The 13,471-nt window shown below is 42.9% G+C and overlaps 1 protein-coding gene across 2 annotated transcripts in view; it reads right to left on the bottom strand.

Moving 5' to 3' along the window:
* Positions 1-13,471, bottom strand: part of SPTBN5 (spectrin beta, non-erythrocytic 5) — a 101,086-nt gene that overhangs the window by 14,821 nt on the left and 72,794 nt on the right. The window contains exons 44-57 of one of the 2 annotated variants that reach the window (XM_081889483.1): positions 13,159-13,321; positions 12,412-12,600; positions 10,989-11,066; positions 10,146-10,318; positions 9,285-9,375; positions 8,217-8,363; positions 7,868-8,005; positions 7,084-7,340; positions 6,455-6,641; positions 5,877-6,089; positions 3,824-4,020; positions 2,428-2,632; positions 1,250-1,444; positions 561-716 (exon numbers count right to left, since the gene is read on the bottom strand). In XM_081889483.1, the coding sequence (XP_081745609.1) occupies positions 561-716; positions 1,250-1,444; positions 2,428-2,632; positions 3,824-4,020; positions 5,877-6,089; positions 6,455-6,641; positions 7,084-7,340; positions 7,868-8,005; positions 8,217-8,363; positions 9,285-9,375; positions 10,146-10,318; positions 10,989-11,066; positions 12,412-12,600; positions 13,159-13,321 (2,389 nt within the window). Of the gene's footprint in view, positions 1-560; positions 717-1,249; positions 1,445-2,427; positions 2,633-3,823; positions 4,021-5,876; positions 6,090-6,454; positions 6,642-7,083; positions 7,341-7,867; positions 8,006-8,216; positions 8,364-9,284; positions 9,376-10,145; positions 10,319-10,988; positions 11,067-12,411; positions 12,601-13,154; positions 13,322-13,471 lie in introns of both variants that reach the window. The other variant, XM_081889484.1, reaches the window with a different exon arrangement.

The raw sequence follows: 13,471 nt of genomic DNA on the forward strand, positions 1-13,471 counted from the left end.
TAGGCTATCCAAATAGTTTCCATCCCAGCTAGTCATTAAAAACAACTTTAGGAGTGGGGTTAAAATGATTTTTTATTTATTTTTGAAAAGCCAGATTGCACACAAAAATGTGTACTTCAAGCTAAAACGTGCACACAAAGTCCAAATCTTCATGCAGTTTAACAACCACCCCCCACTGAATAATGCAGAAATGGGACAGAACAAACTTATGAACCAACAAAGAAAACTGACATGGACCAAATATAAACTGCTTTTGACCATCCATAGTAGTGAAGTGTTTTCTGTAAAAGTGAAATAAGGACTTGTTTCTGGAAGGGAACGAACAACAAGAGTACAAGAGCTGGAACCTCTGCAAAGGAAAATGCAGGATCTTTCGATTTCATTCATCATGCAGCTCAGGGGTAGCCAATGTGGTGCTCTCCAGATGTTGTCCCATCATGCCTGATCACTGGCCACACTGGCTGGGATGTGAGAGAGCTGATGGGACTCCAACAACATCTGGAGGCCACCATATTGACTATCCTTGAGGTAGTTTTTTCAAGGTGGTCCATTCCACTTACCTCAAGTCCCTCATGTTGGCTGAGGAGGGTCTGCACACCTGGCAGGTCATAGCCATAATCATCTCTATCCACAACCGCCTCTTTCTCCTGCATCCAACCCTTTAGGTCATCCACATCACGATCATATTGGTGAACCTCATGAGCAGCTCTGAGATTCTGATGAAGGGAAACATGTGTTAGCAATGCCAACCTTACAGTCACAGTATTGCAGCAGACATGAAAACAGGAAAACTGACTTGTGCAGCTAGAATGCTATGCATGGTACAATCTTAAATGTCACTCTAGATATTAGGTAAAGGTAAAGGGACCCCTGACCATTAGGTCCAGTCGTGACGACTCTGGGGTTGCGGCGCTCATCTTGCTTTATGGGCCAAGGGAGCCGGCGTACAGCTCAGGTGGCCAGCATGACTAAGCTGCTTCTGGCAGTGCTTTTCTTTTTTGAGCTTCTGAATAAAAAATGAGGTCCTGGTACTCATTGGTGCCAGCACAAAATGGCTGACATGGACAGGAAAAAAAAAGAGGTGACAGTACTCCATATTGGTAAGTACTGTCACAAAAAGCTCTGAGTACTGGATTATGATGATTAACTTATCACAACAAATTGTGTGTCTCAATAGGCTCATAGAGTATGAATGCACTTCATTAACAGCAATGAATCAGTTAAGACACCAGAAAGTTTAGGACCTCACCTCCGCCCTTATCTGGATGGCCTGCTGCAATCTCTCCCATGTGTCATTGACCTGTTGAGTCTTTTTCTGGATATCACTTGTTTGACTGTGACACGCTCCTTTGAGCTGAGATGCTAAGTCATTTATCAGAAGAACCTTGGCACGTCCTAGAGATCTTACTTCCTTTATAAAATCTTCAAACTTTTTCTCCAGAATCTGTAGGATGGGGAGATAAATTACATCTCTAGCTTTTTCAGAAGCTCTAATACCTACAAAAGCACAATACTATTGGTATAATATCGAAGAAGTGGTAAACTGGAGTTTGGAAAGTCACTTGTTTTAAGAACAAGCAAACAAACTTTAAACCTACAGGACCACCTCTCCTGGTATGTCCCACAGAGGACCTTACGGTCTTCAAATAAAAACATCCTGGAGATCCCGGGCTACAGGGAGGTTAGTCTGGCCTCAATCAGAGCCAGGGCTTTTTCGGCCGTGGCCCCGATCTGGTGGAACGCTCTGTCACAAGAGACTAGGGCCCTGCGGGACTTGACATCTTTCCACAGGGCCTGCAAGACAGAGCTGTTCCACCAGGCCTTTGGCCAAGGCACAGTCTGACCCCCCCTCCTTTGGTAATCCTCACAGAACTCTAGCCCAATGGTTGCCATTAATTTGATTTTGAATTGATTTTAGAATGAATTGGTTTTAGAATGCATTTCAATCGATTGTGATTTTATGTAAACTCTTTTACTTTTATTGCTGTTAGCCACTCTGAGCCTGGCTTTGGCTAGGGAGGGCGGGATATAAATAAAACTTTATTATTATTATTATTATTTATTAAACAAATGTTTCTGGTCCAGCTGCATGGAGGGAAGGGGGGATTTCTTTTTGGCACCTACATAAGAGTTTGATGACAGCAGAAAGCTTGGCTATTCCATTACTTTTCATAAATGTTAAATGTTACTACTCACAGGCTGCAAGCCTAACCCCACTTACCAAGGAGCAAGTCCCACTGCAGTCAATAGGACTTACTTCTGAAAAGACATGGCTAGGGCAGTTTTTGAGAGTGACCAGCATATGCCATCCAGAGCTCTCTATGGAGCTATGTCAATCTCTAAAATGTATTTCAATGACACAGTGATGTCTGCAGCTATAAAATGACCAAGGTCTTCCTGCTTGGCAAGAGATAAAATCTGTTTTACCTCAACATCCTCCAAATCCTGACCGTAGTTATCTGATTCAGCTGTGCTCTGCTTTTTCGAAAGCCAGGCATCCACCAACTGCGTCTCCCTCTCAAACTGATGCAGTTGATATTGTTCCTGCAGAGCTTTTATTTGGCTCTCTGCTCTCTGCAGGAGAGAGAGATACTCTTCGAGAACACCCTGGAGCTTGGGGAGGATAGTGGAGCTGTTAGGGGGGAAAAGTTAACAGCCTTAGAGGGGGGAAAAACTGTACTGATTCATGTCACAATTACTGTATCCTGCACCTTTCACCAGCACAGCCCCTGTCGCTACTAGTGAAAGTATCAGTCTTGATCTGAAGCTTATTAATACATCAAAGTGAAACATGCATTGTCTGTATCAGTAGCATAAATGCCCAGCTCCCAGGCAGATTATTGATTTGCAGAATGAGTGCAGGTGCATTCATTTTGGTTGAAATCCTTTGTATTTTATGCATGCTGAAAGACCAGTGCATATCTATGTAAAAAAGCCCCATTTTCTGTTTCTGTGATGGCATCCTGCTCATGGAAAATGGGCCATCTAACTCATTCAACACAGGTCAAAAAGAGTATTTTGCAAATAAAAATAAATTTATTGGTGAGTTCTGGCAATCTGATATGAGGGATGTGCCCCAACCTCCCTTAAAAGGTTGCTGGAGTATGATCATCTACATAGGATCTTGAAAAAAACAACTTATTGAAGAATAAAAAGTCCCCAAAGGACTGTTTGGAGAGCAGTGATACAGGAGAGACAGCATGAACTGTATTGCATGAATTAATAATCTACAAAAGATGGTCATACATCATAAATTTATTTATTTATTTATTTATTTATTTATTTACATTAAAAGCCATTGTCTGTGCATTTTAAGACAACTGAGATAGAACAATTGTCTGATGCAGTGTGGCTCATAATTGCTGCGTTTTATAGAGGGGGGGGGAGAGAAAAAACAATTAAGTTATGGGTCTTTCAAAAGGAATACAGGGAACACAGGCACTATAATAATAGTCATAAAACCAGTATAAAAAGATTCATGTGCTGTGATTCAAAGCTGCTTGTGTGTGCAGTCTGATTTATGCACAGAAATGCTCTCCACACATCGGCTTCCATTCAGTTAAATAGGAACAGCTGACCAGCACATGCAAACAAATGTGCGTATCTGTTGTGGGAGGGAGAACTCCATGGCTCATTTGAGATCTACCACCCAGAACAAAGAGCCGGCTCAGCCTAATGAGTTACTAGCCCGCTTCTATAGTTTTGCAATTTGCAAAGAGAGACAGCCTTACACGTCATTCACGTAGTCGGTATGCATTTACGTGTGTGTTAACTCTCTGAAGTCATGTCTGAAGAAGATCGGTAACCAGTTCGACTTGCCTACCTCTCTGGGTTGTCGCTTGTTGAGAGGCGCATTCCTGTTTCCCTCAGCTTCTCCATTCTGGGCTTGAATCCTTCCAGGTCCAGCTTGGCAGCCTCCACTTTTCGGAGCAGTGCCTGAGTCGATTCTTCATTCCTCCCATAATCGGGGGTTTCCAGGAGTAGTCCTCTCTCTGCCACCCAGGATTCCACTTCCAAAAGCTTAAAAGAAATGCAATGGTGATCAAACTTGAATGAGAAACAGGCCCTGGCCTACAACCCACCGAAACAAATCTATATTTAACAGTGACATAAGTCACTAAGGGCTAAATGAGATGTGGCATTAAATGCATCGTTAGAAACTATGGGCTTGTGCACACCTCCGCTTGTTCCGTCACTTTCCCACGGGAAAACTGTTCTTTACTGCTGAATCGCAGCAAAGGTCAAAAGGTTTTTCCATGGAAAGACGTTTGCTCCAATTCAGTGGTAAAGAGCAGTTTTCTCAGGGAAAGCAGCAGGGCAAATGGAAAACCCATGCATTTAAAGCACAGGACTAGCAGAAAACCTCTTGGACCCATGCTTTCTAGGGCAAGGAACTAGCTGTGGACGAGCCCTGTGTTACTTGCTTCTTTACTAATAATTCCAGACATGGGGCAATTTTCAGCAGAATCATAGCACCTTGGGAAATAGGATTTAACTGTTTGCTCCCCTGCTGCACCACTGGCAAAAATCCACACCCCCCCCACAGCCCTTTTATCAGCTTTAGGAAAAAGGCTCCCATTAGTGCCATTTGTAGAACATGGACAATTTTCATTGTGACTGCAGCTGGGGAGGAAAAGTTTAAACTACTTCTCCCTGTGCACTAAAGTCCTGATAAAAATCTCACCCGTGGCCTATTAAAGCATTTTTAAAACCCTGATGCAGTTTCTAATGACACATTTAGGCATGCCTAGTTTCATGTCAAGGCTATAGCCTGAAGAGGCAGAGGGGTATCTGATAAATACTAAATTATATTAGATTTATTCCACATAAATAATCATGGCGTTCTCCAAAGAATCCTTGGGATTATAGTCTGGTTAGGGTGCTGAGAATTCTGTTAGAAATCTCTGTTCTCTGAAATGAGAGATCCATGACTGGCTCTCCCAATTTTTTTTACTTTCATGAAAGGCCGTGGAGTGTCAATAGGCTGATTGATTGATTGATTGATTGATTGACTGATAAAAGAATTTATATACAGTGGTACCTCCGTTTAAGAACAGTCCTGTTTACGAACGATTCGGTTTACGAACTCCGCGAAACCGGAAGTAGTGTCCCGGTTTATGAACTTTACCTCAGTCTAAGAACAAAATCTGAAGGGGGAAAGGGCACTGGCGGCGGGAGGCCTCATTAGGGAAAGTGTGCCTTAGTTTAAGAATGGTTTCGGTTTAAGAAAAGGTAGTTCCTGGATTTACAGCTTTCTCAGCATTCACATGTACGTAGCGAACAGTAAGTGTCCCCGGATTCATTGAAAAAAAAATCTGGTAACCTTAGTTTAAGAGCAGACTTCCGGAACAGATTAAATTCATAAACCAAGGTACCACTGTACTGCCCTCTCAAAAAACATCAGGACGGTGTACAGCAACATAAAAACATTGAAAAGCAATATAAAGCAACTATGAAAACGATGGATTTGAATTAAATCTGCTACTGGGAAATGGGAGGTTACATCCACTCTCATCCCAGGCCACAGCCCCGATTTAAATTGCTTGTTTGAAACCTGTGGAGGAGGAAAAAGGACAGATATCCCATCCATCCAATGACTAATAGAAACATGGAGTTGATTTAAGTCAGGGAAATGGCAAACGGGGGCATTTCCTTACAAGAATTTCATATCAACTTACCCTGTTTCAAGCAACCAACCAACAATAAAATAAAATACAAATTATTAGAACAGGCAGAACAGTAAAATCTAGTAAGGTTATGGCTTCCATGTTTTAATTATGCTTCAAGCTCTAATAATTTATCGACCAAGCTATCAGAAAACATTCAATCCTTTAAATGGTATCAAACCTGAACATGGGATCCCAGTCCTATCTTACCTCAGTGAGGAAATGCTGAGCTTCGTAAGACTGCATGAGCCTCTTTCTTCTCTCCTGAGCCTCACCCTTCAGGTTGTCCAGGGAAACTTCCAGCTCTTTCACCTGTTCCATAATATCCCGTGAGGCAATGTGTCCTCCCTTCACCAGCTTCTGCCCAGTGCTGATCACCGCTTTAGTTAAGGCGTTGTGGCTGCTAATCTCATTTTCTAAATTCTGATAGGTACAACAAAATAAAGCATATTTTGAAAACGAAGACGTTTCCTCTTTTACATAAGGTAAGGTCAAAACCATGCATCCACCAACACTCCTAAAGAGATTCCAAAGTGCTCAAAGAATGAAGTAGAAGAATTTTGTCAAAGGCGCTCCCTCCATAAGAAGGAGCTATTCGTTTCTTGTCTCTTTTAAAGTGAAATAGAAGTGTTCATAACAAATGCACCTTGCTGAAGCACAGGGGGGCGGGAGGCGGCAAACATGCTTGGCAGTGATACTTTAGCAAAAAGATACGGTTAAGGAACAGTGACAGACAAACTCCATTCTCTCTATTTCCAATATTCCTTGCCCTTACTATAGAACCTTACCTGGTGCTTCTCTTGTAAGCTCTGAACAGTTGTAAGGGATTGGCCGTAGTCTCTGGAGGATGCCAGGGAAAGTTTCTCATGAATCCAGGTCAACTCCTCACTGACATCCTGGGTGAATTGGTACTGAAGTCTGCTAGCCTCCAAAACCCCCCGCCTCTCTTGGAGTGGCTCCCTAAGGCTTTTGTACCTGGAGAGTCAAAATGAAGCCTCAACTTCAGTGTTAAGGAAGGTTGTTGGTATCCGTCTATCTCAAGAGACAATGGAGTGTGCCTCCAGGGGTGAAGTCAAGCCACTGTGCTAGCAGCACTGAAGTGATCTCCCTGGGGGACAAGCCTGGGCAGTGTGTATGGAGGTCCTGGACTGCCCAGGTGACAAGACTACCCCAGCTTTGCTGATGTGGTCCAAATGAAAGCTGAGCAATATGTTTGGCACCAACTTGGCTGCAGGAGTTGCCAGAAGGTCTGAGACGTACAAGGAAGATTATGGGATAATAAACTTAAGTGCCAAGACGAGGATTGCAATAATAATAAAGAGATGGAAAGCGGAGGGTGACAACAAAAAAAAATGACAATAGAAAGGAGAAAGAACACAGAGAGAAGGAAAGGAAAAATGAAAAACTATTCAAGCACCTGTGCACCACGTGATCAACCCTCTCTTCTATCTCATCTGCCAGAAAATGCTTCTCTTGTCGAAATTCTTGCACTGCATTGATAAGGCCTTGCACCTGGTCTCTGTAGCTGACAAAGCTTTCTTCCAATTCCTCCTGCTTCTTTAGGAGATCATTCAGAACCAGTAAATTATTGCTGCCTTCTGGGGCTTTCATCTCGCTTTCTAGATCTTCCAGCCATTTCTCCACATCATCCACAGTGCGTAGGAAACGTAAGGCCTGAATCCAGAGAAAAGAACCCAGATGTAAACAGACATTTAGAAGCGCAGGGGGAAGAGACCAAACGAGGATTGGTCAGAGCCCTTTTACGAGTGCAAGCATAGACACCACACATTTGTTAAGTAATTCTTTCGTCTCTCCTCCTGGCAAATAAAGAAAATCAAAGCTGTCTTCTGTTGGCTCATCCTTCTGAACTTGAGAACACCTTTCTGGACCCAATTCTTCAATATCAGCACCTTCAAGCGACCCTATCTTCCTTATGACTCATAATGTGATATATGTTCAGATTATTGCTGGTGGCAAATCCTTCCTCTGGCTAACCTTGACTTTTAAATTGGCAACCTGTCAACCAAGCAAAGGTGAGGAATGTGTGGTCCTCTAGGTGGCACTGAACTGCACCTCCCATCAGCCTTGTCAACATGGCCAAGGGTCAGAGATGTTGGGAGTTGTAGTCCAGGAATACCTGGAAGTCCACAGCTACACCACCCTTCCTCTATTGTCACTTCCCTCCCAGTGTTTTGCTTCACCTTGTAGGCATCCTGCATCTTCCTTCTCTTTTCATGGCAGTTTTGCAGCAACTCATCCCAAAGCTCATCTATTTCCTGCAGCCTGGACTGGATGGCATCAGAGGCACAATGACCCTCCTGGATCATTTTCTCTCCTTCCTGCAAATAAAGAAAATCAAAGTCATTTCTCTTATTGGCTCATCTTTCTGAATTGGGCAACATCTTTCTGAACTACATCCTTAAGTATCAACAGTTTCAAGCAATCTCATCTTCCTTGGGACTCATAATTAAGCTCAAGTGATTTTATTTCTGATCGCCAAGCATTCCTTTGGTGAACCAGACTTCTCTGGCAGCCCCTCTTCACACTTACAGCTTTGATACTATCTAGGTGGCTTCTGTTGGCCACAATCTCTGCCTGGAAAGTCTGCTGCTTTTGCAATTTGGCTTGAAGGTTGCTTGGGTCTCTCCAGCTCTCATCCAGAGCAATGCCGTTTTTTTCATTCATCCAGGCAGCCACCTTTGGGGAGAAACAACAAGGATGTGAAACAAGCAAACAAGGCTGACAGTGTCTTTTCTTCCTCCATCATGCTTTCCACTTTGGCACTTCCAGGCTGACGGTATTTACTGGGTGGGGCTCAGTCACAGCAGGTTGCACAGCAGATGGGAGAATGCAGTAGAGTGGAAGATGTGGGATGACACTGGCTTTGGACACAACGTCATCTGGCTTCCTTGCAAACCAATCAGAATGACTGCTCAATAACAAGTTGCCTGGAAGCACCCTTAGGAAAAGGAGACTCACAAAGAAAATGTAGGTCACACTCCAGCATTAGTACCCAGGATGACATACAGTTAAGAGATCCCCCAGAGTTCTTTCAGAACTGTTCCTCTATCTGTTTTCCTACAGGTATTGTAACTAATTAATGTGTGGAAATGGTTGAAGGCAGGCTCCAGCCCTCTCTGTCTCCATATACACTGAATGCCTGGAAGGAGCTCCCACACATACAACTGTCAGAGAAAGGGCTCTGTCCACATAGTAACAAGGCCCCTACTATCATGGACAGATCTCCATTCAGACATTCATTCTGGTACTGGCTCTCTGGAGTTTCAGACAGTGGTCTCTCCTGGATCAAACCCTCTGGAGATGCAAGGGATTGATTCTGGCATCATTTGTATGCAATGCATTTGTATGTTTCCATAAGGGGTGAATTATCTCACTTGTTATCTACACTTCACAGAGTATCACTGACACCTGCAGAAAGGCTTTAAATCCAGTTCATGTTTGCAGAGCCCATGAGGTGCCATTCTCACTCCAAGGTGTTGCATGACTTGCTCCATTTCCATTCTCCCAGCATCCACACACATTACTTCATATCAAACAATGCTAATTGGCTCTCACATCATGGCTTAAGTTAGTCTCAGCAAATAAAACAGATTATACCTCAAAGGAATCCCGTAGAAATTTTTGTAGTAGCCACGACTGCTCCAGCAGACGTCTGCGAGCTAAAGCAACTTCCAGAAGCCTCTCCTTTCTAAGAAGAAGAAGAAACATTGCTGGTGATAAGATGGCACAGGTGGTTAACTGAACTTTCTCACAATCTACTTCCAAAACGAGTTCAAAATATATGCTTAACTTTTGGGACAGATAATCTCACTAGAATCGAAGAACCACAGAACTGAGCAGGGCTGGCAAGGAGGCAGGAAGGTCACTAACAGAGTAGCATCCAAAAATGAGCACATCTGAAGCACATATTCCCAGACATTCCTAGTGCTATGAACATCTGTAAATATTATGTACATTTCCCAAAGTGGGGCACTGGTAGCTGAGTAAGTGCACTTTTATCTGAAAGAGCTTCTGAAGAACTGGAATACCATAGGATGAGTGGTAAGTAATCAAGAAATCGTTTAAAAGATGCGTCTCTGTTTGGGGAGGGGGTACAGCCTTTTTCAGACAGACAGCCATATTCCCCCATGGGGAACCTTCCGGGGACACGTGCAAATAGCAGGGGGCACTAGAGGCAAACATGAGCAGAGCAACAGATGTAACACACTTTCCACTCAAAAGTCAGAACATACCCCAACACACACATCTTTCCATCATCCATCCTGGTAGGCAAGAAGCACCAGCACAATTCAAGGCCACACTCCCACTGAGCAGAAGCACTCAAAGGGGCTGGTGAGTGCAGTCCGGGGCCAGAGAGAGAAGGCTGGAGGGCCACAGTGGTTCCTCTGAACCTGAGATTCTCTACTCTTGCTAGGAGAGATTTTACAGACACCACGGAAAGAAAAGGTTAGGTGCTACCTCCTGAGAACTGCTTGACACTTGTTCATGATGTTCTCGGAGTCATAATGTTGGCTGTCCCTCAGTTGCTGGGCACATGAGGCCATCATGTCAATCTTCTCCAGCTGGGTTTCCAGGGCCTTTTCAAACTGCATGTGTTTTTGATGCAGGCTCTCCACGCTGGATACCGAATCCTGAAGAGGATGGCAAAAATCGGCAACATAGGAAACAACCTTGTATCAGTCCAGTCATTGGCCATGCTTGGTGAAATTGACAGGAGCTGTAGTTCAGCAACTTCTGGTAGACCAAGGGTTCACCTCACCTCATCTAGTCAGTGTCAGCAGATTTAACTGGATATACCCGGGATGAAACTTGGCAGCTTCTGCTTACAAAGCAATTGTACTTCCACTGAGCTTAGGGTCCACTGTCTAAACTGGGGGAAGCTTTTATTTCAGGATTCAAATGTCCATTGATCTAAACTTTCCAGTGGGTCAGGATAGTTTTGCTTGTTGAATGCAAGACCACAGAATATGGGGGTATCATCAAAAGCTCTGGGTGACTACGTGGCTTTGAAATTCATCAGTGTTTTCAGAGGCTGTCCTAATACATGTGCATTAGAAAGAAAAGGCAGACTGGAGGACGGTGTTAAAGAGGAGAGAGTGAGGAATAGGAAACTACTAAATAAAGCCAATGGTAGCAGGAGACAAAAGGTGAGGAATCCCATGTGCCTTTTGGCAAAGAGAGCTAAAAGTAAGATTTCCTAAGGGTGATTTTATTTAAAGGAGGGTTTTTACACTTTCTGCTCTGTGCCAACGTCTTCCCCCTCTAGTTGAAAATAGAAAACATATAGCTCATTTTTCTTACCCCCAAGTCTTTGTTTGCTAAGAAGGCCTCTTTGCTGCTAAGCCAGCTTTCATTCTGCTCCACACAACCTAAGAATGTCTGTGCGCAGGAGAGAGAAAGATGGTGAGCTCTTTCCCAATAAAATCAAGACAGCACAAAATACAATGGGGCTTACTTGCAAGAAAATATGTTTAGGATAGGTACCGGTGGAAGATCTAACATTACTTATAAGCATCCAAGTCATTGCTGATATTAAAAAGCAGCACAGCAGACAGTTCTAGGATTCAGGGTCACTACTATATCCAGTGGTGACTGGATTTCCACTCCAACCCTTGCACCAGGAAGTAGTCTTATGCCAGAGGATACATCTGCTGAATGACTGGCAGCTGCTCTCCAGGGTCTTAGGAAGAGGTCTTTCACATCTCCTGATACCTTATCATTTAGATGGAGATGCCAGGGACTTTCTACATGCAATTCAAGTGCTCTGTCAATTATCTAAGTAAAGCACTAATGAATGAAAGAGTGCTCCTCAATGGATGCTTTGTGCTATGGTCTCCTCAGTGAGAAGCAGAAGCCATTTTCTATATATCTATGAATAGAGAAAATAGCTTCCATGTGAAAGGGCATAAACACGACTATTAGACCAAGATGAGTTCCAGCTATGCTCATTTATAAATCAGGCCATATCAAAATATAAATAACTATAAATAATATAACTATAAATAATATAAATATAAATCAAGCCTGGCAAAATATCTTTGTTTTATGCATTTTAGGGAAACACACAGACACACACTGCCCAAAATTGAAACAGGAGGATTTATCATAGTTAACTGATGGTTTCAGTTTGAGCTGAAGATACGTTTAGTGTAGGGATGTGGGAGAATTGCATTCATTCACATTTTAATGCAAACCTACTTAATTTGCTTGCACTTTGGCTAATAAACGAATCAAAACACAATTTTGCAACACCATTTCCCAACAACAACATATGCACACAATTTTGCAACACCATTTCCCAACAACAACATGTGCACATGTATACATTTGGAGAAAGTGTACACAAAAATATGTGCATTGGTGAATATTGTATGCAAAAGTGAATTATATTTGAGAGGAAAGGCATTCAAAAATGTGTATATTAAGAGAAGTGTAAACAAAAATGTATATGAATTTTCATGTGGACTTTAAAATAACAACCATGCAGAAATGGGGAAAACTAAGAAAGAAACTGACATTCATTCATTTTTAGTTTACTGAACCAAGACAAAAGCAGCAACATATTTCAGTTCTTTGAGTGCATTCTTCCCTTCTTCCCCTTTGAGTCCATAATTGTAAGGCTACCACTTTCTCCATCTATTAACCAGAAACAGCTACTGACAGATATTTCCTCACAGCGCTTGCTCTGTCTTGGTTGGCTGTCTCAGACCATTTGTCCACCTACCTGCAAATCCATGGCTTGAAGCAGTTTCAGATTCTTTTCTTGCCAGATCTGGATCATTTCAGTCAAGGCCTGTTGAAGTCCAGTGAGGGAATGGTGGATCTCAGGGGTTGCATAATGACCGGAGTTGGCAAGGGTTTGACCGTAGCTGCTGAGTACCCCAAACCTTTCCCCTCGTGCTTCAATTTCTTCCTAAAAAGATGTTGGGTAGATTGATGTCAAATGTTCATGCAGAAATACAGCTATCCAGAATTATAGGTCCTTGGGGACAAAAACAGGCTCTGCAGAGTACCTTCCAATACTAATATTTATATGGAAAGTCATTAGTCTTTGAGTTGTCACTGAAACTGCACAGGAAACTGTGAGAGCTAATAAATATAGAGAACAAATGATCCATTCTCTAGCCCGAGCATAGAGTTGGTCCCTCTCCAAGTCAATATATTGTTGTTGTCGTTGAAAAGTTTGCAGTAAATGACAGAAGTTTTAATACTGTTGCTGGCATTCATCTGTCTCAAGAGACAGTTTGCCTCTGAGGGTGAAGTCAAACTGCTGTGTTATAAGTACCTAAGTGATCTCCCTTCCCCACAGTACCTATTCAGAATGGTTCCTTGTGATTGCTTCTGAGTAAGAAAAAGGCACAATATGTAGATGCGGGCTACATGCTAAATATACTATGTAGCTTGATCCTGAATGAGGCAATGGAATCCATGATCAGGATGCCTATAGCCAGCTGGTGTGATTCATACTTGCCTTTCTTTCCTGATGTTCTTCGATCATACTTTCTGCTTCAGCTAGACTTCTAGGAAGACCACCAGCCTCCATTCGACCTTTGACCTCTTGAATCCAGTCCAGGAGTTCCTTCGTTTCAGAATTAAACTTCTGCAACTGGTAAGAGGCCGCCAACTTCTCACCCCTGTCACACAAAGAACAATCTAGTACCAGTTCTGACTGGACCTACCTGCAGCATTTCCCAGCAGTACTTCTTGCATGGAAACAATTCCTAAGCATATCTTTGCTGGAATAGAGCCAGGTTCATTGAAAATAGAAGGCTTGCAAACTGAAC

The sequence above is a fragment of the Podarcis melisellensis genome, assembly GCF_964234715.1.
Source record: "Podarcis melisellensis genome assembly, chromosome: 1".
Taxonomy (NCBI): Eukaryota; Metazoa; Chordata; class Lepidosauria; order Squamata; family Lacertidae; genus Podarcis; species Podarcis melisellensis.